Source organism: Bufo gargarizans, chromosome 5 (genome assembly GCF_014858855.1).
Source record: "Bufo gargarizans isolate SCDJY-AF-19 chromosome 5, ASM1485885v1, whole genome shotgun sequence".
NCBI lineage: Eukaryota > Metazoa > Chordata > Amphibia > Anura > Bufonidae > Bufo > Bufo gargarizans.
In genome coordinates, this window is record NC_058084.1 from 174,062,795 (window position 1) to 174,089,725 (window position 26,931).

The 26,931-nt window shown below is 46.2% G+C and overlaps 1 protein-coding gene across 3 annotated transcripts in view; it reads left to right on the forward strand.

Moving 5' to 3' along the window:
* The first annotated feature begins 4,111 nt into the window (after positions 1-4,111).
* SUGCT (succinyl-CoA:glutarate-CoA transferase) overlaps positions 4,112-26,931 on the forward strand; it is a 942,268-nt gene continuing 919,448 nt past the window's right edge. The window contains exon 1 of one of the 3 annotated variants that reach the window (XM_044293705.1): positions 4,112-4,404. In XM_044293705.1, the coding sequence (XP_044149640.1) occupies positions 4,308-4,404 (97 nt within the window). In that variant the 5' untranslated portion in view covers positions 4,112-4,307. The remainder of the gene's footprint in view (positions 4,405-26,931) is intronic. The other 2 variants (XM_044293704.1, XM_044293703.1) reach the window with 2 other exon arrangements.

Consider the following 26,931-nt stretch of genomic DNA (forward strand, 5'->3'; position numbering starts at 1 on the left):
AAAAAACTGAAGCCACTCTGTGTGCATTCCCCATGCAATAGCAATTCTGGAGAATAATTTCTTTTGACTGCATGTTGTGCTGTCCTTCTTTTATTCCTGCTAGATATTTATGGATAATGGGTGGGTGGGATGGGAGTGTGTCCCTGCTGTCTGCCACTGGCAGCACTGATTGGACAATGCTAGGCTGTGCAGGGACACACCGCCAACTGGTAATTCCCATCTGTAACTTTATCCATAAACTTCTACCAAGAATGGAAGAGGAAAGGTACAACATAGAGTCATGAGAAGAAATGTTCCAGAATTGTCATTTCATGTGGAATACAACAGACATATCAGGGGCAGTGACAGGTCCTCTAAAAACTCATTCACTTTGCTGCCACTCCAAATGCTGAGGATTTGCAATCATGCTGTGAAATATCCACGTTTCCACTACGTAGCCTCACCCTAAGGGCCGCTTCACACGAGCGGATGCCGTGCGTGGCATCCGCTCCGTGAAAGAGTGCCAAGACCCGCTGCAGACTGCAGAGGCACGGAGCAGTAAGGAGAGGCACGGAGCATTAACAGTCATGTTACTGATCCGTGCCTCTGCAGTCTGCAGCGGGTCTTGGCACTCTTTCACGGAGCGGATGCCACGCACGGCATCCGCTCGTGTGAAGCGGCCCTAAGGGCTGTTTCACACGAGCGGATGCCGTGCGTGGCATCCGCTCCGTGAAAGAGTGCCAAGACCCGATGCAGACTGCAGAGGCAGGGAGCAGTAACATGACTGATAATGCTCCGTGCCTCTCTGTGATCCCTTTACTACGACAGCACAGTGACAACTTTATCTCACTGTGATTTCATAGTAAAGAGATCACAGAGAGGCACAGAGCATTATCAGTCATGTTACTGCTCCCTGCCTCTGCAGTCTGCATCGGGTCTTGGCACTCTTTCACGGAGCGGATGCCACGCACGGCATCCGCTCGTGTGAAGCGGCCCTAAGGGCTGTTTCACACGAGCGGATGCCGTGCGTGGCATCCGCTCCGTGAAAGAGTGCCAAGACCCGATGCAGACTGCAGAGGCAGGGAGCAGTAACATGACTGATAATGCTCCGTGCCTCTCTGTGATCCCTTTACTACGACATCACAGTGACAACTTTATCTCACTGTGATTTCATAGTAAAGAGATCACAGAGAGGCACAGAGCATTATCAATCATGTTAATGCTCCGTGCTTCTGCTGTCCGCATCGGGTCTCGGCTGTCATTCACGCAGCGGATGTCACGCACGGCATCCGCTCGTGTGAAACAGCCCTAAATGTGCAGCTTTTCTACACCAAAAACCTGACATAGAAATGTGATACATTCGCCCAAAAGTCCAGAGCTTTAAAAGGGTTTCCAAGGTTCTACTATTGATGGAGTACATTTAGGGGTGTGACCCCTCACCCGCCGATCATCTGTTTGAGAGTGGTGGAATGAACTGGTAACTACAGCGCTTCTCCTACTGGAGTGAATGGGAGCAGTGATGCAGTAGCAACCTCCATCCACACAAAATGATAGACTTACCGGACTACTGATCGGTGGGCCTATATCCTGAGGACAGGCCAGAACCTACTGACGTTATGGTGCCTTTCATAAGAACACTGTGAGGGAGACGTATTAAAACTGGTGAAAAGGAAAACTGGCTTAGTTGCCCATAGCAACCAATCAAATTCCACTTTTCATTTTCCAAAGGAGCTCTGAAGAATGAAAGGTGGAATCTGATTGTTTTTGATAAATTTCCGCCTTTGCGGGTCCCACAATAACTAATCTTAGCCCATGTTGTGAATTGTGCCAATAATTGGTGCATCTAGCCGTAGAAACATATTTACAAAGACCAGCTTTTTACACCGGTTTTAATTTCTCCTTTGCGCTGCCCTTCGTCTCGTCATAAATTAGGTGATCTGTGGCATTCTTGTGCCTTAGCACATTTTTGTTTTATTTTTTTGCCATTTACACCTGTGCAGAGTAAATGTTAGTAAATTTACGGGGGCTGGGGTTCCGGCCCCTGACATCACCCCGCCCAGCTGGCGAGCAAGTTGTAAAAAGAGGGACTTGCGTCTATTTTCTAAAACTAGATGTGCCAAATTTTGGCACAATTTCCAGAAAGGTCTAGGCACAGTCACATTAGTAAATGTGGGGGACACACACAGCGTGGGGTCATTTACTAACAGTATTGGGGCAGGTTTGCATTCACGTTATAAATTCCGTTATAACAGAAATTTAGGATGGAATGAAAAACGGAAACCTTTAACTGGCATTCCGTTTTGCTCCCTCCTAATACATGTCTATGGGCACATATATAACGGTTCAGTTTTTTTCCATTATTCGTGACAGAATGAATAACGGAACCGTTGTATGTGCCCATAGACATGTATTAGGATGGAGCAAAATGCAATGCCAGTTAAAGGTTTCCGTTTTTCATTCTGTCCTAAAATTCCGTTATAACTCTGCCCTTATTCCTTTTTTTTCTTGCGTAAAATTGTCACACGACCCATTTTTGCGTCTTTTTAAATGTCAATGCAACAATATTTGTCACATGGGCATTTTCACGCCACATTCGACACAATGGAGTGGCAGGATCTCCAGCACTGGCAAACTTACTAATTTTATGCCAGGAAAAAGGTGTAAAGGTTGCTGAAAAACTACACCAGTCGGTGCAAGGACTACCAAAGATGCACCTAATTTACGACAAGGCGCAAGCTAGGGCTAAAACGATTACTCGATTGAATCGAGTAATTCGACACAAAAACATTTTTTGCATCGAAGATTTGTTTGTGTCACGTGACCACTGAGCGGGAGTGTAGCTCTTGCTATTACTCCCGCTGCATGGTCTCCCGCTGGCCTCCGGACACTCCACAGCGCATCCATGGTCCCGTGCTGCACTGACCTCCTCACGTACGCACTGTGACGTCAGACACAGAGCAGCGCAGAACGATGGAGTGTTGGCGGCGCCCCTGCTGGAAAGGTAAGTTGGTGCGACCAAGGACGGGCGCCTGGAGTGCGTCGGGGGGAGTAAGTGCTGCTGGCACAAGGGGGTGAGATGATGGCACAAGGGGAGAGAGCTGCTGACACAAGGGGGGGGGGGGAGCTGCTAGCACAAGGGGGGGGGGGAGAGCTGCTGGCACAAGGGGGGTAGAGCTGCTGGCACAAGGGAGGTAGAGCTGCTGGCACAAGGGAGGTAGAGCTGATGGCTCTGAGGTGGGGGTGAGCTGCTGGCACAAGGGGGGAAAGCTGATGGCTCTGGGGTGGGGAAGAGCTTATGGCTCTGAGGTGGGGGAGAGCTGATGGCTCTGGGGTGGGGGAGAGCTGATGGCTCTGGGGTGGGGGAGAGCTGATGGCTCTGGGGTGGGGGAGAGCTGATGGCTCTGGGGTTGGGGAGAGATGAAGGCACTAGGGGATAGTAGAGCTGATGGCACTGGAGGGAACTGATTCACTTGGGCTGTTGAGTAGAGATGAGCGAACTTCTGTTTTAAGTTCGGCGTCTAAAGTTCGGGGGCGGGTTAGCGGAGAATCCCGATCTGGAACCGGATATGGATTCCGACTTCCGTTGTGGTCCGTGGTAGCGGAATCAATAATGGCCGATTATTGATTCCGCTACCACGGACCACAACGGAAGTCGGAATCCATATCCGGTTCCAGATCGGGATTCTCCGCTAACCCGCCCCCGAACTTTAGACGCCGAACTTAAAACAGAAGTTCGCTCATCTCTACTGTTGAGAATCGTGGTCAACTACACTTTCCAACTGAATTAAGTGCAGGGTGCACAAGGCTCATCATCTAGACATGATGTACAGCAAAAGGACCCTCTGCTATACGTCCAGCCCGCTATACCCTGCAGATCCGTGCCCATTCCCTGTGTGAACACTGCTTTACCACCACCCAGCAGTGCCCCATGGTCTATGCCACACCTCCCCTGTAGTAGGTTTGGTGTTGTCAGAATGACACTATTTCAGCGGTGTGGGGCACACCTCCATGTGTCTACCCAGGCGGCCATACAGTCTATATACCTGTATACCCGCACGGCAGCCATTACCCCGGGCTGTAAGCTCGGTCACCTCTGATAAGTGACAAAGACTAAACGAGGCGTGCAGCACTGAGGAGGACTCGCTCTCCATTATATCCCTGAGAGATAATATGTAATATATTCCACCGTGACGTCTCCGTTATCTAATAACTAGTCGCGGCCGGCAGACTGTAGACTTTCCGCCCTCCTGACCCTCCTCTTCCTCACGAGCCTTCCCTCAGCACTTCCCGAGTGCCCACACAGACAGTCGGGGGATCCGGCCTGGATCATGCACCCGGCAGCGCGCCTTCTGGAGGCCGTGAGGAGGAGCAGTCTGGGGGCGCAGCGTGGAGCCTCCCCCCTCACCTCCTACTTCTCCCACACAGGTACCCGTACACACTGCACGGCCATGGCTAGTCTCATAGCGTCCTCTGGAGGAGTCCGATAAGGGGTGCCAGCTTTCCTAACAAGAAATGGCAAAGTGGGTGGGGGCGTGGGTTGTCGCTATGTCATAATGTGGCTCCTCAGTAATATTAATGCCTCCATTAGTGCCCCCCAGAATGAATAATGCCCCTGGTTAGTGCCCCCAATAATAGTAATGCCTCAATTAGTGCCCCCCAGTAATATTAATGCCTCCATTAGTTCCCCCCTGAATTAATATTGCCACCATTAGTGCCCCCAGAATTAATAATACCCTCATTAGTGCCCCTCTGTAATATTAATGCCCCAATTAGTGCCCCCCAGAATTAATAACACCTCCATTAGTGCCCCCAGTAATGGTAATGCCTCAGTTAGTGCTCCCCAAAATTAATAATGCCCCTATTTGTCCCCCCAAATTAATAGTGTCCCCAGTAATACTAATGCCCCTATTAGTGCTCCCCAGTAATATTAATGCCCCTATTAGTGCTCCCCAGTAATATTAATGCCCCAATTAGTGCCTCCCAGATTTAATAATTTCCCTATTAGTGCCGCCCCCCAGTAATAGTAATGCCTCCATTAGTGCCCCCCAGAATTAATAATGCCCCCAGTAATAGTAATGCCTCCATTAGTGCCCCCCAGAATTAATAATGCCCCATTAGTGCCCCCAGTAATAGTAATGTCTCAATTAGTGCCCCCCAGAATTAATAATGCCCCCATTAGTGCCCCTCAAAATTAATAATGCCCGCTTCTCTGCTTGGTCAAAAAAAAAAAGAAAAGAACTCGCCTCATCCCTTCAATTCCGCCCCTGTGAACACTCGCTGCTCATTGGAAGATCAGGACAGGACCTGCGAAACGTCATCATGCTGGCGTGCAGGTCCTGTCCTGAGCTTCCAGTGAGCAGTGGGTGTTCTCAGGGCGCAATCAAATGGAGGTGAGTTCTTTTTTTTTTTCTTAACACAAGTGGGGGAGGGGCAGGAGTTATAGGCTGTACTAATGAGCGCGCTCCACAATGGAAGCGCTAATTAGTAACAGTCCTTATAGGAAAATACCTGCATCGACAGGGGCACTAAATCACCGGCTTGGCCAGTGAGATACCGGCCGGGTGGCAACCCTGTGTGCAATAGAGCAGTACAAGCCCTCCAAGAAGTGTAATAGTAGTGATTTATTAGCTTTACTTGTATTTTACACCTCACACTTAAAAATAACGTAAAAATACAGCAAATGTAAGTGTGACCTCGGAGCTCTTCTCATATCACTTTTTAACTATGTTTGGCATATGCCCTGGAAAACCTCCTGCCAGGGACGGACTGGGAAAAAGCAGCCCTGGAAAAAAAATTAAGTGGCGGGAACAGCAATACCGTAGTACAGCACAGAATACCGCCACAGCCAAACTAAATGTCACAGTGCAGCACAAAATTCTGGCCCAACAGAACCAAATACAATAGTGCAGTACAAAATACCGCCCCAGCAGAACCAAATACCACAGTACAGCACAAAATACTGCCGCCCCCACTGCAGTATTCAACTGTATCACCGTCCTAAAGATGGCAAAACAGTTGAATTCAGGACGGGAACTTGAAGCCGCCAGCCATGAACATTAGTACTTAATGCTCCTATCAGTAATTAATGCTGAGAGCATCCAATCGTTATGTACCCGGCTGGCAGCCATGAGGAGGGCTCAGTTGGCCCATTGGGTAATTTCCCAGTAGGGTCTATGGCCAGGCCGCCCCTGTCTCATGCATCAGACATATGACAGAAGAGAGTCTAATACAGTAGGCTAATATTCCTTGGCATACGTTTTTCCCTCTGTAGGATCTTTAATTTGGGTATTAATCAGCTAAGAAGATCGTTCAGGAAAGGTCAGAGAGGGATGGTTCTGATTGATTTATCACAGGATAGCATTTTTCAGCCAAAACTGAGGCAGATTTTTTATTGCAAATATGCCCAAATTCTGATGCAGATGCCTTACACCACACATTTAATAAAATGGTTGTTCCCCCCCCCCCCCCCCCCCCATCTTGTAGTACCTGTGAAGAAATCGATACCAGCTCCTGGGCTGCCTTTGCTGGACTTCTTGTCCCGTTCTGTCAACTTCCACATGGGTGGGGTCAGCTGCCCCACCGCATCCAATGACTGGCTTCATAGGTGATATGTCCCCAAGATGTGCTGCTTGGGGACACATGCTGGAGAAGGTGACTTTAAAAAAAAACGTGGGCAATGTCTTTTTAGTAGGGCTTGACTAGGCAGAAAGTGGGTGTGGCTTTGTGGGCTAAGGGGGCGTGACTTGAGCGGCAACGGTGTGCACCTTTTAGTTGACTTACTTTGCGCCGCAATTTTTTTTTTGCCAAATTGCTTGTGCAAATTTGGTGCACACCGTCACATCCAGGCTCAGACTAGCCGACCAGTGAATCCGCTGGTGGGCCCCTGAGTAAGGTGGATCCCTAGTCCCCCACCCTAGACTAACTGCACTACACAGAGATAGGCAACGTACAGCATCTCAACCAGCCTGGGTCCATTTGACAAACCACGGCTCAGTAGACTTGTAGATATAGAAGCTAGAACAGAGAAAAAAAGCGGAAGTTAATTCAGACCCGTAGGGATCACGACTTATCCCAAAGGAATGAAGAAATCTGGGCGCCAACAGGGATGGTGAGGATAGTGCTAAAAAAGGAAAAAAGAGAGAGAGAAGGGAGGGGGAGGCAGCTCCAAGAAGTGTTTGTGATTGCAGACACTTAACAGAATAGTATACATTTTGTGCCATATAGTAGTCATCACTGCGAATGGTGCTTCCTATTTCATTTCTAATTGTACTTTGAAACGGGATCTGGCGCTCTCTTTCCCTCATTTTGTCCTTAGGGTTTATACTGCAAGTGATTGACCCTGTTCAACACCCCAGATATAGAAGCTGCCAGCCATGTCATCTTTCATCAGGGACATGCCTTCTCTGCAGGGACCCCTATCATCTTTCATCTTTAGGGTCTAGCTGCCGCTGTGTGAGCTGATAATATTTGCATGTAGCTTAAAGGGGTTTTCCTGGATTTTAATATTGATGACCAATCCTAAGAATAGGTCATCAAAATCAGATCGGGGGAAGTCCGACACCTCCAACGATCAGCTGTTTGAAGAGAAGGCTGCGCTTGCGCAAGCACTTCCTTCCCTTCATTGATTGCCTGCTCGCCGTCGACATCACATTCACTTCTATGGGACGACTCCTTCCTATTCAAGTGTATGGGAATCACCCCTTTAATAATGGGCCTCAGAATGAATTTTACTGGTGGGCCCAAGGCAGCCTAGTCCAGCACTGGTCACATCGTCAGCCATGCCCCTTTCCTATTAAGCCACACACACACTTTCTGCTGATCCACACAGCCTGTTGGACGAGGCTGGAAAATTGTCTAAAACTAGGAATAAATGTGGTGTATGCCATGTGCGGCAGACGTCTAGTGCGCCCGATGGTAAATCTGCCCCAATGTGATTTACCCCAAAATAGATGTAAATCAATTATGAAAACAATCGCTCCAAAGGTGCCCATATTGTTCAGTGTCAATAATATGATAATTTGGGGCACACAGAGGGACCCCCATACACTCGGCTTGAACCCTCTGCGAAGGAGTAAGATGTGCCTAAATTATTGAGGCAGATTCCTAATAAATTAGACATATCTCTGCGCCTCTGTGCACTGAAGTCTACACCAACCAGGGGCATGCGTATACTTTAGCTATATTTTCTGGCGTAAGTTAGAGTAAATCTGGCAGGCCACACTAAGCTCCGCCCCTCCCGTCACAAAAAGTGTCGAGAAGATAGAAAATTTGAGAATTATGCGACATCATTTTAAACTTTTTTACGCCTCTTTAGTGGCTTTGAGACAGTGATAAATGACCCCCACTATGTGCATATCGGTGCTCGGCTGTCACTTAGCTTTACCAGGCTCTAGGATTGCAAATATTTGTAGTCATGAGACGTGTGATGTGGAAGAGTCACCTCAGATACCCACGTCCTAAAATCAGACAGTAGAAAAATGGCAAAACATCACACCGCCAGTTCTGAATCATGAGTCCATGAGTGAGGTTCTTAAAGGGGTCATCTCACTTCAGCAAAAGGCATTTATCATGTAGAGAAAGTTAATACAAGGCGTATTGTGATTGTCCATATTGCTTCCTTTGCAGGCTGGATTAATTTTTTTCATCATATTTTACACTGCTAGTTTCCATGGTTACGACCACCCTGCAATCCAGCAGCGGTGGTCATGCTTGCATACTATAGATAAAGTGCCGGCCTCTCTCCGCTGGAGCTCACATAGTCACGCATGCACAGCGGGGTCACGTGACGACGCGCAGTGTAGTGACATCATTGAGGAAGCGAAGATAGCGGCAGCAGGGAGCGCTTCCCATAGCACTGAAGAACCGAGCTGTGTCTCCAGGAGGATGAAGAGGCCAAGAAGATCCTACTCCCCTTCAGAAGTGGTTAACAGAAGAGGTGGCAGCAGGTGCTCCTCCCCTAGACGGGCTGCATCGCAGTCTGGGGTTTTGAGTTGAGCACCGCAGCCGGCCTCCAGCACAACCATCTCTGGTCCAGCACAGGATTTATGTGGGCAGAGCATTGCTTTGCCCAACAACATAGGGAATTCTGATAGCAAGCTTCTGCTTAGGCTAGCCCACGCAGGTTAATCCGCCTGCAGCAGTGCAATTCATACATAGGTTAACGTAGATAACAGAGTTGGGGTATCTGAAACCTGCTTACAGGAGGCTATGACCTGTGAAGGTCCTCCTTTGGGGTTTCATTTATCACAAACAGTGAAAGAAAAAATTTGGAGGAAGGAGTATGTAGAGATTTTATCTCTACTTCCTTCTGCCAAAGAGTCTTTTAAAAATGAGAAAAAGGTTGATGATAAAGAGGAGGATAGGAAAAGATCTGCACCACGGTCGTTTAATAACTGGTTGCAGGCCTTTTGCATTTATTCCTCAGTTTTATGTGCGAAACACCCGCAGCTTTGTGTTGGTTTGGTCCAGTACGTGGATTGCATTTTGGAGGCATACCGAAATTTTAGTGGCCTTGCGTGGTTTTCAGATGATGAGACTTTCCGCCAGAAGTTGGTGGTGCACAGCAATATGAAATGTGGATCTAAAGATGTTGGCCTTTGGCTTAGCCTGATGTTACCACAGCGAACGGGTTTCCATGATAATTCATTGGTGCGAATATAAAAAAAAAGGAGTTTACTTTGCGTACAACGAATCAGCATGTAAATGGCTGAGTAATTGTAAATACCGCCATGAGTGTTCTTTTTGTGCAGGTGCGCATCCCATGTTTCGATCAAATCAAATCAATTTTCTAAAAGCTTAGACGCCAGTGAAATGGGAAAAAATGTTCGGCGGCAATAATTGTTAATGGATTTTCTAGTGGTTTTTATGTCTCCAGATTCACAGGTAAAGGTTGTGTAATTTTTGTTTATTTGCCATTAGTTAGAAGGTGATAGAGATGTGGATATCATTCATGATTAAGTAAGATGGCCCCCATATCCTCCAGTTCTCTGCTAACGCCTTATTCACTTAAGTTCCAAGAGGACCCTCCTCCCTGACGTATGCTGTACTGCTGCTGGTGCGAAGCCTTTACAATATGGCGCTTGCACTTAGATGTTTACATAGTTTGCATACCAGAGTGAGTAAAACAATGCACAGATGCCAAGTGTTATCTCTTTTCTTATTATTGTATTCTCGCCAATGGAACAATGCCACGAGCCTCAGGGGGGATGGCCCTTCTGATGTCCTTATAAACTGCTTCACTTCCTTGAATAAAGGAGAAACTGCTTTGACCCTTGCCTGGTGTCGGTGTGGGTTCTTCCATGCATGTAAAATTCTAGGATCAGAACAATTTGGAGCAGTAGAGCAAACGTAATTAGCCCTGATCGAGGGCATCTTTAACAACGACACATGGATATATATAGGATTGCTGGCCAATTTAATGCCCCACCTTTTTCTGATTTTAGGATATCTCCTTTGGGCTTAGTAGTGCCTAAGAAGGATCCTAATGAATTTAGATTAATACATCACTTATCTTATCCGTTGAAGGACTCACTTAATGATTCATTGGATAAAGAAATGGCATCAGTATCTTACACATATTTTGATGATGCTGTTGGGAAAGGGTGTTTCATGGCAAAGACAGACATTAAAAGGGTTCTCCTGTCCAAACCTAATAATTGCTGGCTAAATCTAACCTGTGGAGGGAAGGTTAGTAGCCTCATACTTACCTTCCACAGTACAGCCAGTTTGGAGATCCCGGTCACGTGGTCCCTCCTGATGGATTTTCTATCTTCCGGCCGAAGTCTGTCTTCTCTTCCTGTCTTCTTTTCCTTTCTCCAGCAAGAGACGGATCGTCACCGCCTCCTGCTGGAAAAAGCGCCCGCCGGCAATCTTCACAGCGCAATAGGCTAAATGCTAGTGCGCATGTGCAGGGCCGCCGGCCGTCAGTCTCTGTATCGTACAGGCTTCTATGTGAAGCCTATACTGACTCCTGCACAGCGAGGAGGCACTGGATGGCAAATAGGGGCACTGGATGGCAACAGGGGCACTGGATGGCAAACAAGGGGGCACTGCATGGCACAGTGAGTGCACTGGATGGCACAAGGGGGCAATGGATGGCACAACGGGGGAACTGGATGGCACAAGGCGGACAATGGATGACACCATGGGGGCAATTAATGGCAAACGGGCACTGGATGGCAAACAAGGTGGCACTGCATGGCATAGTGGGGGAACTGGATGGTACTAGGGGCACTGGATGTCACTGTTATGGGGGCACTGTGGATGTCACTGTTATGGGGGCACTGTGGATGTCACTGTTATGGATGGACTGTGGATATCACTGTTATGGGACCACTGTGGATATCACTGTTATGGGAGCACTGTGGATATCACTTTTATTGGAACACTGTGGATGTCACTGTTATTTGGATACTGTAGATGTCACTGTTATGGGGGCACTGTGGATGTCACTGTTATATGGGCACTGTGGACGTCACTGTCATGGGGGCAGTGTTGATGTCACTGTTATGGGGGCACTGTTGATGTCACTGTTATGGGGGCACTGTGGATGTCACTGTTATGGGGGCACTGTGGATGTCACTGTTATGAGGGCTTTGTGGATGTCATTGTTATGGGTGCTGAGTATAAGGCCTCATGCACACGTCCGTGCTGTGTTTTGCGTTCCGAAAATCGTGGATCCTCAAATCACAGATGGCGTCCGTGCGCGTTCCGCAATTTGCGGAACGGCACGGACAGCCTTCAATATAAATGCCTATTCTTGTCTGTAAAGCGCGGACAAGAATAGAACATGTTATATCTTTTTAGCGGCGCCATGGAACGGAGCAACGGATGCGGACAGCACACGGAGTGCTGTCCGCATCTTTTGCGGCCCCATTGAAGTGAATGGGTCCGCATCCGAGCCGCGAAAACGGCAGCTCAGATGTGGACCCAAACAACGGCCGTGTGCATGAGGCCTAAGTGATAGGGCTCGTGCACAGAACCGTATCTGTTTTGCAGTCTGCAAGTAGTGGGGTTTTCCTGGTCTTGTTTCTATTTTGAGACCCAAAAGTCCTTTTAAGGACTATTGTTGTGTGTGGCAGAAGCAATATATATTTTTAGCGCAACCTGCTCTAAATTGCTAAAACTTTACAGACCCAAAAGTCTTTTTAAGGACTATTGTGTGTGGCAGCAATATCTATTTTTAGCGCATCCTGCGCAAAATAGAGTGCAATAGTTAGGCTGCTGCAGACAGCAACATTATCTGCGCTACATCTCCTGTGTAACGTGTGCACATCCCAAAAATGTCTGTGACATCCAGTGCAGATGGTGTCCGCTGTGGACAGTGACATTACCTGGGGTACATCTCCTGTGTAACATTTCCACATCCCAAATACCTGTGACATTCCCTGTAATTTTGTATTAGTTGCTGGTGACATCAGCGACATTATCTGCGGTATTTCTCCTGTGTAATGTTTCCACATCCCAAATACCTGTGACATCCCCTGTAATTTTATATTAGCAGCTGCTGATATCAGCAACATTACCTGCAATATTTCTCCTGTGTAACGTTTCCACATCCCAAATACCTTTTTTAATTTTTTGGCGCATACACTTACAAATTCTACGCTACTGTATGTGTGACATACTTTCAAGCATTTATAACATTTAATATGAAGAAGGCGAGCAGTAAGGGACAGGGAAGTGGCCTGATGCTGATGGTGCACGCAGAGGCCGGGGCCCTGGGCATGTTGAAACTGTGCCTGCTGCCAGAGCACAAGAAAAACAATAATCTACGATACCTAGCTTCATGTCCGAGTTTTCAGGGCGGCGCAGGACAACGCTATCGAAGTCAGACCAGTGCGACCAGGTCAGTTGGATTGCAGCAGATAATGCTTCCAGTCAGTTAAGCACAACCCTGTTTTCCACCAAGTCCATTCTCGGTAGCCAAGAGACTGGTCAACACAATCCTCACCCTGATCCTCCTTCCTCCCACCATGGAGAGTCTTGCTAAACAAGTGATCCCACACTTGGATATTCCAAGGAGCTCTTTTCAGCGCCATTCCTTCATTTTGGCCTCTCGACAAGCCCGCTTGAAGAGGGACATAAGATCTTGTGCCCTGATTCCAAAACTCTTGAGCATCCATAGTCACAAGAAGATGACGGTGGGGACCGGCAATTAGTGTTTCACGAGATGGATGATGATGAGACACAGTTTCCAATAACTCAACGGCAATTAGTGTCTCAAGAGGTTGATGATGAGGAGACACAGTTGTCAATAACTGAGGTTGTTAGGTCAACAAGTCAGGAGGATGAGCAGAGTGAGGAAGTGGAAGAGGAGGTGGTGGACGATGAAGTCACTGACCCAACCTGGGAAGGTGGCAAGCCGAGCGAGCACAGCAGTATAGAGGGGGAGGGATCCGCAGCACTGTAACAGGCTGGAAGAGGCAGTGGGGTGGCAAAAGGGAGAAGGCGGGCCACACTAAACAGGCCCACAACGGTTCCCCGGAGCACACCCTTGTGGAAATCTCCCTTGCCAAGGGGTAGGTGGTTCCGCAGTCTGATGCTTTTTTGAGGAAAGTGCGGACGACAAAAGAATTGTAATTTGCAACCTTTGCCATACAAAAATGAGCAGGAGCGTAAACACTAGTAACCTCTCCACCATCAGCATGATCCGCCACTTGGCATCAAAGCACCATAATAGGTGGGCCGAACGCCTGTGTCCACAATCTGTGTCTGTGGGTCACACCACTGCCTCCTCTTCCCCTGTTTTACTTGCTGGCCAATTCCCTGTCGAAGGCGCAGGCCCGGATGCCTCCTGCCCTGCACCTGGACCATCAACGACCACTTCTACTTACGTGTCCCAGCGCAGCATAGATATGTCCTTACTCCAAACATTTGAATGCAAGTGCAAATACCCAGCCACCCACCCACAGGCCATATGTCACGGTGGGGAGTGAGGGAAACCCCCCACCTTACAATGTAGGGAAAATAGGGTAGAAGCAAGGCCTGGAAACAGGGAAAAGGGGGCAGGTAACCACTTAGGCTTCCCTGAACCTATCGCTGACCTGACTGTATGAGCCACCCTCGATGGTAGGGGGGCTCTTACTCTAGAACCTGAGCCCTAAAGACCCTATCGGTCCCTGCAATATAGTGTCAGAATGTGGAGATAACTGATTCCTCCACGACACAGAGGAATCATAATCTCCAACAGGCCAGCCACAAAGGGGATGCAAAAGACATAGTGCAGCCACTGAACGTCAGGTAAGCACCCAGTGTAACAACGGCAAACCAGAACAACAAACACTTACCTGCCACAGCAAAGAGGGAACCACGACTCCAAAACAACACGGATCACCATGCGAACACCGGATGCATGGTAGCTCCATGCAGGGCTGTTCAGACTCTTTAGGTTCCCCCTCCGAGGAACCCCTGGGACCCCATCACGGAGAAACAACACACAGAGGAAAATGTCAATCATCCATGCTGATCACTAACACCACACAGACCAGACATGGAAGACCAGACATGACATAAACAACAAAACCCCAACATGAACCACACCAAACAGCATAACAGGTGAGGAGGGGAAAGGAGACAAAGTGTGACAACCGATGTCCAACTAGAATGCCCTCACACTGCAAAGATGACACATCCAGAGAGGAGCAGAGCTCCTACACATATAAAGGCAGACAGCCATCTGACCTTCAGGCTCACAAGACAGTATAAGAAGAGACCAGAGGCCACACCCAGCTCCACCAAGCACACAACTTAACCCTAATCACACCAGGGTGGGAAGGAACACAAAACTTAAAGGGTAAGTGTCAAAACATGCAAAACAACATGTTGCCACTGGCAACAAGCATGCACGTCAAAAGTGTCATGGTCCACTACACCAGACCATGACACAGCCGTGACACCATTGCACTAAATGCACAACTTTCCAAATTACTGGCCCTGGAAATGTTGCCATTTAGGCTTGTGGACACTGAGGCCTTCCGCAGCCTGATGTCGGCGGCCGCCCCTCATTACGCAGTCCCCAGCCACCACTATTTTTCACGATGGGCCATGCCCACCTTACACCAGCATGTGTCCCATAACATCACCCGTGCCCTGACCAACGCAGTTACTGGGAAGGTATACTTAACCACTGACACATGGACAAGTGCTTTCGGACAGGGACCCTACATTTCCCTGACAGCACACTGGGTGAACGTTGTGGAGGTCGGGAATGAGTCGTATCCTGGGATGGCACAGGTGCTACCGCAAAGGATTGCGGGCCCTACTTCCATCAGGGTTTCCGCCACCACCTACGTTAGTGGCTCCAACCCCCACTTCTCCTACTCCGCCTCCTCCACTTCCAACTCATAATTAGCCTCTTGCAGCACCATTCAGCCATCAGTTGGTAGCTGGAAGCAGTGTAGCACTGACAATGACATCCACTAAGCTGATCTGCTTAGGTGACAAACAGCACACCGCCGCAGAGCTGTGGCAGGGGATAAGAGACCAGACTGAGCTGTGGCTCTCGCCACTCAACATAGAACCAGGCATGGTTGTGTCTGATAATGGCCATAACTTGGTGGCGGCTTTGGAGCTCGGCAAGCTCACACACATCCCATTCCTAGCCCACGTCTTTAACTTAGTGGTTCAGCGGTTTCTCAAAACCTACCCCAATTTGCCTGAGCTACTGGTGAAGGTGCGGCGTGAGTGTGCCCATTTTTGCAAGTCATCAACAGCTTCCGCTGGTCTGTCAATGCTGCAGCAGCGCTTACAATTGCCAGTTCACTGACAGTTGTGCGATGCGAGCACACGCTGGAACTTGACGTTCCACATGTTGGCCAGGTTTTGTGAGCAGTAAAGGGCAGTAGTGATATACCAGCTGCAATATGGTTGTCGCCTTTCCAGTCAGCTTCCACTTTTTACAAGCGAGGAGTGGGCATGGATGTCTGACCTCTGTGAGGTTTTAAGAAACTTTGAGGAATCAACACAGATGGTGAGCGGCGATAACATTATCAGCGTCACCATCCCACTTCTATCTTTTAAGCGTGGATGGGCAGAAGAGGAGGAAGAGGATGAGGAAATTGAGAGTCATTCTCCTGATGACGACAGCGAAGTCTTGCCTGTTGGGACTCTGGCACACATGGCTGACTTTATGTTAGCCTGCCTTTCCCGTTACCCACGCGTTTTACGCATTTTGGACAACACCGATTACTGGTTGTTCGACCCCCGCTGCAAAGAGAACTTCTCATCTCTTATTCCTGTGGTGGAGAGGATGAGCAAAATGGTGCAATACCAGAAGGTCCTTGTGGAAAAATTGCTCCAAAAATTTCCAGCTGACAACGCTGGCGTCAGAGTATGTAGTTCCTTGGGCAACCGAGGAGGGGAGACGAGGGGAACACACAGCAGTTCCAACAGAGGCAGGGCAACACTCTCCAAAGCCGGGGACAGTTTCATGACATACTGCCAGCACCCTTACCCTGATGTGCGACCTAGTATCACAAGGAGGGAAACATTTTTGAAGATGGTGAAGGAGTACGTAGCAAACCGTGTCAACGTCCTCAATGATCCCTCTGCCTTACAACAACTGGGTATTTAGTGCTGCTGGGAGAAACGGAAAATGCTGACAGGTTAACTCTTATAAAAATGAACAAGGCCCGGATTGCCCCTGACTTCTCTACTCCACCAGAGGAAAGCGGCTGAACATAAAGGCACTTTAAATGCACCCCTTCCACCACAAAAAAGGGTATATGGTTCAATCTTCCTTTTCTCGTCGTCCTCCTCCTCCTTTTGCTTATTAGTCTGCCCTCGCTCCTAATGTTGTGGAGCTCACCTGCAGGCCCTCGCATATAATGTTTTAGAGGGTCAGCTCACCAGCAGGCCCTCGCCTACAATCTTTTAAAGGGCCAGCTCACCTGCAGGCACTCGCATGTAATATTTTAGAGGGTCTGCTCACCTGCAGGCCTTCGCATATAATATTTTTGTGGGTCAGCTCACCAGCAGGTGCTCAACCATAATGTTTTACATGGTCAGCTCACCAGCAGGCCTTTACCTACAGTCTTTTAGAGGGTAAGCTCGCCAGCAGGTTCTCGCATATAATGTTTTTGAGGGTCAGCTCACCAGCAGGCCCTCAACCTTAATGTTTTACAGGGTCAGCTCACCAGCAGGCCCTCGCCCATAATTTTTTTAATGGTTAGCTAAGCAGAAGGTCCTCGCCCATAATTTTTTCAATGGTCAGCTCAGCAGCAGGCACTCGCTCATAATTTTTTTGATGCTCAGATCAGCAACAGGCACTCGCCACTAATGTTTTAGAGTGTCAGCTCTGCAGCAGGCCCTTGCTCCTAATGTTTTAGAGGGTCACCAGCAGGCCATCAATCATAATTTTTCAAGGGTGTATGATGCCCTCTTTTGTGTGTAATAAATGGTGTATTGAAGTGCCAATTCCGTGTTATTTTTGGAAGCCCTTTCACTTAGTGCATATGGTTTATGAGTGTAGAAGTCCCACTACCTGAACAATTGTAGCACAATGTGAATGAGGCCCTCCATTATGTGATATACAGGTTGTATCGGAGTGCTTCTTCCTTGTAATTTTTGGCAGCATTTGCACTTTATATACAAGTGATTATACAGGAAAGAATGTTTCCTAACAATTTTTCCTCTAAAATTAATTTTATCTTCGGGTTTGTGCGTATTATTGTCAGTCTGTAAAAGTGGCGTACTACTTGGACAACATCGTTCCCAGCAATGACCTGGGAGTCCAAGATGCATATAGACATCCCCCCATGCTGTTCCAGAACCATTTCTGTGGTGTTTCCATCAATTTCTGACCTTTTCCTATGAACCAGACACCCTCCCCTCTTCAGAGCAGGGGGTTCCTGGTTTAATGCTCGGGTTCTGCCATTGACTTCCATTATTCTCGGGTGCTCAGTAGAGCACCTGAGTATCCTTAGGTGTTCGACCCGAACACCCAAGCACTTTGGTGCTTGATCAACACTATTGTTCGCGTTTATTAGAAGGTTTCATTCAGATGTATTTTGGTGTTCTCTTGGCTCATGAATAAAACTGGCCGTGTCAGGAGATTTAGTTTTTAGATGTCATGATTGATTTAATTAATATGGAGTTCAGGCTTCCTATTGAAAAGTTTGAAAAGGCAATTTTTGTGATCAGAAAAATGCATTCAGTAAAGAAAACTCAGTTCAGAGACTTATAGAGTCTATTGGGTTTATTGGCGTTTGCATCAAGAATCATACCGGTTGGTCTGTTTTTTTCTGGAAGATTATACATGGCGACTAAAGGGTTAAAATCTCCTCACGCACACATTAGAATTACTAAAGATTTGAAAAATGATTTAGTGGTTTGGGAAGAATTTTTTATTAATTTTAATGGTCGTCGTGCTTGGCAGAAGGATTTTAAAGAAGCAGGGTCTTTTGGTTTATATACAGATGCTTCAGGTTCATGGGGTTATGGAGCCTTTCTGAACAGTCAATGGTCAGCTGAACTGTGGCCAGATTGGTGGAGCTAGGTTTGAATAAGAATTTGGTTCTTTTGGAGTTATTTCCTATAGTGGTTTTGTTGGTTATTTGGGGTAATGTTATTAAGAATAAGAGAGTATTATTATTTTTTTGTTAATAAAGGAGTTCTATTCACAATTAATTGTTTGTCATCACATAGTTGTTGTTTTTTAGTTCACTGTTGATTCGAATTGAATGTTTGGATCAAAGCTAAATATATTGCAAGTAATGATAATGATATAGCTGATTCTCACAGTGGGAAAGATTCTTTTCTCTAGTGCCACAAGCAGAATGAGTGGGAATTCCATGTCCGGAACAGGTTTGGAATCTTATCCGGGTATGATCAACATGTTCATTAAAAAGTCTTTAGCTCCTCGAACGTGGGATGGAACAGGTTGTATCAATTTTGTATTGTCAGGAACGTGTCTTGTTTTCTGATTGATTTTAATTTATTTTTTCCATTTCTTTGTTCCTTGTTAGAGGAAGGGTTTGGTCACTCGGTCTTGCATAAAGCTGTGGCAGGTGTTTCTTTCTTTTTCAAATTTGCAGGTTATTAGTCTTTTTCTAATCAGTTTGTGGTGAAGCAGTTTCTTAAAGGGAACCTGTCATCAACTTTATGCTGACCTCACTGAGGGTAGCATAAAATAGTGACAGACGCACTGATTTCAGCAGGGTGTCACTCATGAGCTAAAATAAACAAAGACCGTAGGGTAAAATCGTATGCATAGTTAAAAAAAGTACTCCAAATGGAGGCTCACCTTAAAGGGTTGTGCGAATACTAGGTGCAACACAAATGAAGACCTATTGGGAATAAATTTAGTCCCCAGAGAGCGGTCGATGTGCAGCCACGGATTTAAGGAGTTTGCCTGGGACCTCACGGAGAATTAGTATGCAGATACAGGAACAGACCATCCTTTATCAGCAGATGGGCGGGAGAGCAGGAGATTATGAATAACCATGACTCTTCTCAGGTAGATTTGACTCTTTCAAGGCCTGTGCTGCAATGATTATTAAAAGCTTGATAAGAGCCAGCATCATAATCATTTCAGCACAGGCCTTGAAAGAGTCAAATCTACTTTAAAAGAGTCATGGTTAGTCATAACCTCCTGCTCTCCCGCCCATCTGCTGATAATTAGCAGTTCTCTCCTAGAGAGGAAGGGAGAAAACTAGGTAGAAGGCTGTCAGTCATCGGCAGGGAGAGCAGGAATTCATGAATAACCATGACTCTTCTCAGGTGGCCGTGACTCTTTTCCAGGTCCAGTCTGCAATGATTGTGATGTTGGTTCTCGGCAACCACTTACTTTTTACTTATAAATGACAGACCGCTGAAATCAACTCATCTGTCTCTACTTTATTCTGCCGTTTGTATGAGCAGCATAAAGTTCATGACAGGTTCCCTTTAAAAGTGTTAGGAGATCCCTTAGCCGGGCTGATGGGAGACGGCCAATTACATTTGATTTGTTGGGCAACATAATGTCAGTATTAAAGTTTAGCATGTTTTCAGTTTAAAGTAGTGTTTGTGGTAGCATACTTTGGAGCATTTTGCATACTGGAGTTAGTAGCGGCTAATAAGCGGACAATGGCATCTTTGAGGTTTGAGGATGTTAAATTGAACAGTATTATTTTCTATTACAAAATAAAAAAGGATCAACTGGCGAATAGGGTTGTGGATTAAGCTAGCGACTTTAGCGGAATCACCATTGTGTCTGGTTAGGACAGTGAAATAATTTTTTGAAGTTAGACCTCAAGGTAGTGTTTCCTTTTTGATCCATGAAGATGGTTCAGGAGTGTCAATTTATCAATTTAATGCAATATTGAAAAAATGTTTATTGTCTTAGAATTTGTCTGCTGAACAATATTCGTCTAATTCTTTTAGCATTGGAGCGGCCACTGTTGCTGCCAATTTGGGATTGAATGAGGCAGTAATTTAAAAAATTAGACGTTGGGAATCTAATAGATATAAATTATATGTTCGGCCTAATTTAGTTTTCTAATTTAAATCAATTTCTTTTAGGTTCAAAGCAATTGATCGTTTGGATTCTGGGTCATTCTTTTGTCTTTTGGGCTGAAAGAAGGGCTGCTGAGCCTAATTATTCACAAAAAATGTGTATTGGTTTGTTATTTAATTAAATATTTTGGTTGGGTTTTAGGGGTTTAAGATGGAAACAAATCATTCCAATCTTGAGAGGTGAGCTACAGTTTTTACCCCAGCAGGATCCTTAGATTATCCATACTGGGGGGCATGATTTGGGAAAAAGAACCTTAGATTTGTTGGATAAATGAAGGTAGATTTGAGTTAAATTAAGTCCCTGTTGCCTGAGGTTACATGAATTTTTTCAGAAATCATCCCACTCTTTATTTGGAAGGGTGATCAGTTTGGTTTTATTGATAGGATTAGAAAAAGAGTTAATAGAAGTTTGGAGAAATATAGACCTATTGGTTGCTATGGGCAACTAAGCCAGTTCTACTTTACACCAGTTTTCAGAAATCTCCGCCATTAACTATAATGGGTCCAGCGGGGATCTGACCAAATTCTGGCAAATATCTGGAGAATTGCTGGACAAATATTGTGTCTGGTCGATTCCCAGCATCCTATTCCGGAACAACTTGGAAGGCTGTGTCGGCAGTGTGAACCCATCGTTAGGGCTCGTACACACGGCAATAACTGTTTTTGTGGTCAGCAAAACACAGATACTGGCCGTGTGTGTTCCATATTTTCTGGAATGGAGCGTCTTGCCATCTATAGAACAGTCCTATCCTTGTCCGTAAATGTTCTATATTTTTCCAGGTACAGCGGAACAGACATACGGATTGCGGACATGTATTTTTAGGATTAACATAGTAACATAGTACATAAGGCCGAAAAAAGACATTTGTCCATCCAGTTCGGCCTGTTATCCAGAGGAAGGCAAAAAAAAAACAAAAAAAAAAACCCTGTGAGGTAGAAGCCAATTTTCTCCACTTTAGGGGACTATAAACTTCCTTCCCGACTCCAATCAGGCCATCAGAATAACTCCCTGGATCAATGACCCCTCTCTAGTAGCTATAGCCTGTATATTATTAAGCTCCAGAAATACGTCCAGGGCCCTCTTGAATTCCTTTATTGTACTCACCATCATCACCTCCTCAGGCAGAGAGTTCCATAGTCTCACTGCTCTTACCGTAAAGAATCCTCTTCTATGTTTGTGTAAAAACCTTCTTTCCTCCAGACGCAGAGGATGTCCCCTCGTCACAGTCACAGTCCTGGGGATAAATAGCTGATGGGATAGATCTCTGTACTGACCCCTGATATATTTATACATATTAATTAGATCTCCCCTCAGTCGTCTTTTTTCTAAAGTGAATAACCCTAATTTTGATAATCTTTCAGGATACTGTAGTTGCCCCATTCCAGTTATTACTTTACATGCCCTCCTCTGGACCATCTCCAGCTCTGCTATGTCTGTCTTGTTTACAGGAGCCCAGAACTGTACACAGTACTCCATGTGTGGTCTGACTAGCGATTTGTAAAGTGGTAGGACTATGTTCTTATCACGGGAATCTATGCCCCTTCTGATGCAACCCATTATCTTGTTGGCCTTGGCAGCAGCTGCCTGACACTGGTTTTTGCAGCTTAGTTTGCTGTTTATTAAAATTCCTAGATCCTTTTCCATGTCAGTGTTACCGAGTGTTTTACCATTTAGTATGTACGGGTGACTTGCATTTTTCCTTCCCATGTGCATAACTTTACATTTATCAGTATTAAACCCCATCTGCCACTTATCTGCCCAAGCCTCCAATCTATCCAGATCCCTCTGTAGTAGTATACTGTCCTCATCAGTGTAAATTACTTTACACAGTTTAGTGTCATCTGCGGAAATTGATACTTTACTATGCAAGCCTTCTACAAGATCATTAATAAATATATTGAAGAGAATAGGGCCCAATACTGACCCCTGAGGTACCCCACTAGTGACAGTGACCCAATCTGAGTATTTACCATTAATAACCACCCTCTGTTTTCTATCACTGAGCCAGTTACTTACCCACATACAGATGTTTTCTCCCAGTCCGAGCATTCTCATTTAATATACTAACCTTTTATGTGGTACAGTGTCAAATGCTTTGGAGAAGTCCAGATATACGACATCCATTGATTCGCCGCTGTCAAGTCTAGAACTTACCTCCTCATAGAAACTGATTAAATTAGTCTGACATGACCGATCCCTCACGAAGCCATGCTGATATGGCGTTATTTGCTTATTTCTGTTGAGATGCTCTAACATAGCATCTCTCAGAAAACCTTCAAACAGTTTACCCACAACAGATGTTAAACTTACCGGCCTATAGTTTCCAGGCTCTGTTTTTGGCCCCTTTTTGAATATTGGCACCACATATGCCATGCGCCAATCCTGTGGGACATTCCCTGTCAGTATAGAGTCTGCAAATATCAGAAATAAGGGTCTGGCTATGACATTACTTAATTCCTTTAGGATACGAGGGTGTATGCCATCCGGTCCTGGCGATTTGTCTATTTTAATCTTTTTAAGTCGCTGATGTACTTCTTCCTGGGTCAGACAGGACACTTTTAATGGGGAATTTATTTTTGCATTCTGCATGTCATCTGACAATTTATTTTCCTCAGTGAATACATTGGAGAAAAAAATATTTAACAGCTTTGCTTTCTCCTCGTGGCTCTCTGCGACTTCCCCCTCATTACTCTTTAAAGGGCCGACACCTTCAGATTTATACTTTTTAACATTTATATAATTGAAGAACATTTTAGGGTTAGTTTTACTCTCTTTGGCAATTAATCTCTCGGTCTCTAGTTTGGCCGCTTTTATTTGTTTTTTACATGTTCTATTTTTTTCCTTATAGTTTTTCAGTGCTTCCGTGCTCCCCTCCTGTTTCAGTGAATGATATGCTTTCTTTTTGTCATTTATTGCTTTCTTAACAGTTCTATTTATCCACATTGGTTTCTTTTTGTTCCTTAACCTTTTATTACCATACGGTATGTACCTCTCACAATGAGATTTTAGGATGTTTTTAAAGATATCCCATTTTGTGGCTGTATTTTTATTTTTGAGGACTTTGTCCCAGTTAGTTTGGCCTATGACCTCTCTTAGTTGGCTAAATTTAGCTTTTTTGAAGTTTGGTATTTTTGTTCCTCCCTGTAGAAACGCTCTTTTGAATGATAATTGGAAGGTTATTACTTTGTGGTCGCTATTTCCCAGGTGTCCCCCAACCTGCACGTCTGTTGTTCTGTCCGGCCTATTGGTTAATACTAAGTCCAGTATGGCCGTCCCTCTAGTCGGGTCCTGAACCAGTTGGGAGAGGTAATTGTCTTTGGTTATTGCCAAGAACCAGTTTCAGTTTCCCAGTCTATATCTGGGTAGTTGAAGTCCCCCATAATAACCACCTCATTATGATTTGCCGCCTCGTCTATCTCGTTTAGTAATAGATTTTCTGTGGACTCTGGTATATTAGGTGGTTTATAGTAAACTCCTATTAGTAATTTATTGTTGTTTTTAGCTCCATGTATCTCTACCCACACTGACTCCACATGTTCATGTCCCTCACTTATATCTTCGCGGAGTGTGGGCTTTAGACCGGACTTTACATAAAGGCAGACCCCTCCCCCTCTCCGGTTTTGACGATCCTTTCTAAACAGACTGTAACCTTGTACATTAACCGCCCAGTCATAGCTATCATCCAGCCATGTCTCAGTTATTCCCACTATGTCATAGTCCTCCTCACACATCACTAATTCCAGTTCACCAGTTTTATTAGTCAGGCTTCTAGCATTAGTATACATACATTTGAGAGGTTTATGTATATTTTTTACCCTACACCTTTCCTTCTGAACTGTTCTAGTCCCTCCTTCCATTCCTCCCCCAGTCCCATTACCTTGCCCCCGGTCTCTATCTGCGCTATCTTCCCGTCCTATAACGTAATTACCCTCCCCCCCAGTCCCTAGTTTAAACACTCCTCCAACCTTCTAGCCATCTTTCTCCCCAGCACAGCTGCCCCTTCCCCATTGAGGTGCAGCCCGTCCCTACGATAGAGCCTGTAGCCGATAGAAAAATCGGCCCAGTTCTCCAGAAACCCAAACCCCTCCTTCCTACACCAGTTCTTGAGCCACTTGTTAATCTCCCTAATCTCCCGTTGCCTTTCTTGTGTGGCTCGTGGTACAGGCAGTATTTCGGAAAATACTACCTTTGAAGTCCTTGCCCTCAGCTTTTGACCTAAATCCCTGAAATCATTTTTAAGGACTCTCCACCTACCTCTAACTTTGTCATTGGTTTCGATATGGACCATGACCGCTGGATCTTCTCCAGCCCCTCCCAGTAATCTGTCAACCCGATCCGCGATGTGTCGAACTCTAGCGCCAGGAAGACAGCACACTGTTCGGCGATCACGGTCTTTGTGACAGATTTCCCTATCTGTTCCCCTAATAATGGAGTCGCCCACTACCAGCACCTGTCTGGCCTGCCCTGCTCTTCTGGTTCCCTGCTTACTGGAGCTGACATTCCCCTGACTGGCAGAGGAAGTGTCCGGCTGCAGCAGTGCCGTCCCCGGACTGACATCCCCCTCATCTGCCAAACGTGCAAACTTGTTGGGGTGTGTCAGATCAGGGCTAGCCTCCCTGGCACTCTTCCCTCTACCCCGCTTTCTAACTGTTACCCAGCTAGCTACCTCACTTTCCTCAGCCTCCTCTCTGTCACCCTCCCCCTCATCTACCCCAAAGAGTGCTTGCTCGGTGAGAAGCAAACTCTTTTGCAAATTATCAATGCCTCTCAGTGTTGCAACTTGCCCGTTTAGAGACTCGATTTGCGATTCCAAACGGGTTATTTGCTCACATCTAGAACAAAGATATGCACCCTGGAACTGCAGTTCCAGGACTGTATACATCATGCAAGATGTGCACTGGACAATAATTTCTAAGGATTTGGCTACACAGTGATTTTAGGTGCAAAACGTGTCTCGCTCGCAAGTACCTCAGTGTAGCGGGGCAGCCATAGGAATGAATGGGGTTTGCAGAGTGACTCACGTTTGCTGCAACCGCTACACACAAATTGCCAAAAATTGAACAGTGCTGAATTGTATGCATTTCATGTGTTGCAGGTGCAGCAAACATGTGAGCCGCGCGGTAATACCATTCATAGCAATGGCTGCCTGCTCCACTGAGGTACCTGGGAGCGCAAGATGCAATTTGAAAAAACACAGTTTGAAATTGTGATTTTGTTTTGGTGCTGTTTCGGTGCAGATACGCACAGAAATCCACACAGAAATTTGTGCAGATCTCCTGCATGTTGACCTTCGTGCATGTGCTGGTACCCTAAGGCCTAATGTAAACTGTACCGTCAGTCCATAGTCTGGTGTGAACACCACCAACAGTCTATTGCCCTCTGCAAAATGTGCCATCGGTCAGTCCACAGTGTAGCATAAACCCTGCTGTCTGTCAGTCTGTTGCCTAGTGTAACCCCTGCCACTGGTCAAGTCTATGGCCTAGTGTATACCATGCTGTCGGTCAGTCCAGAGTTTATTGTAAACGCTACGGTCGGTCAGTCCACAGTCTATTGTAAACGCTGCAGTCAGTCAGTCCGCAGTCTATTGTAAACGCTGCGGTCAGTCAGTCCACATTCTATTGTAAAAGCTGCGGTCAGTCAGTCCACAGTCTATTGTAAAAGCTGCGGTCAGTCAGTCCACAGTCTATTGTAAATGGTGCGGTCAGTCCACAGTCTATTGTAAACGCTGCAGTCATTCAGTCCACAGTCTATTGTAAACGCTGCGGTCAGTCAATCCACATTCTATTGTAAACGCTGCAGTCATTCAGTCCACAGTCTATTGTAAACGCTGCGGTCAGTCAATCCACATTCTATTGTAAAAGCTGCGGTCGGTCAGTCCACAGTCTATTGTAAACGCTGCGGTCGGTCAGTCCACAGTCTATTGTAAACGCTGCGGTCAGTCAGTCCACAGTCTATTGTAAACGCTGCAGTCAGTCAGTCCACAGTCTATTGTAAACGCTGCGGTCAGTCAATCCACATTCTATTGTAAACGCTGCAGTCAGTCAGTCCACATTCTATTGTAAAAGCTGCGGTCGGTCAGTCCACAGTCTACTGTAAACGCTGCGGTCGGTCAGTCCACAGTCTATTGTAAATGGTGCGGTCAGTCAGTCCACAGTCTATTGTAAACGCTGCGGTCAGTCAGTCCACAGTCTATTGTAAACGCTGCAGTCAGTCAGTCCACAGTCTATTGTAAATGCTGCAGTCAGTCCACAGTCTATTGTAAACTCTGCGGTCAGTCAGTCCACAGTCTATTGTAAAAGCTGTGGTCGGTCAGTCCACAGTCTATTGTAAACACTGCAGTCAGTCAGTCCACAATCTATTGTAAACGCTGCAGTCAGTCAGTCCACAGTCTATTGTAAACGCTGCAGTCAGTCAGTCCACAATCTATTGTAAAAGCTGCGGTCGGTCAGTCCACAGTC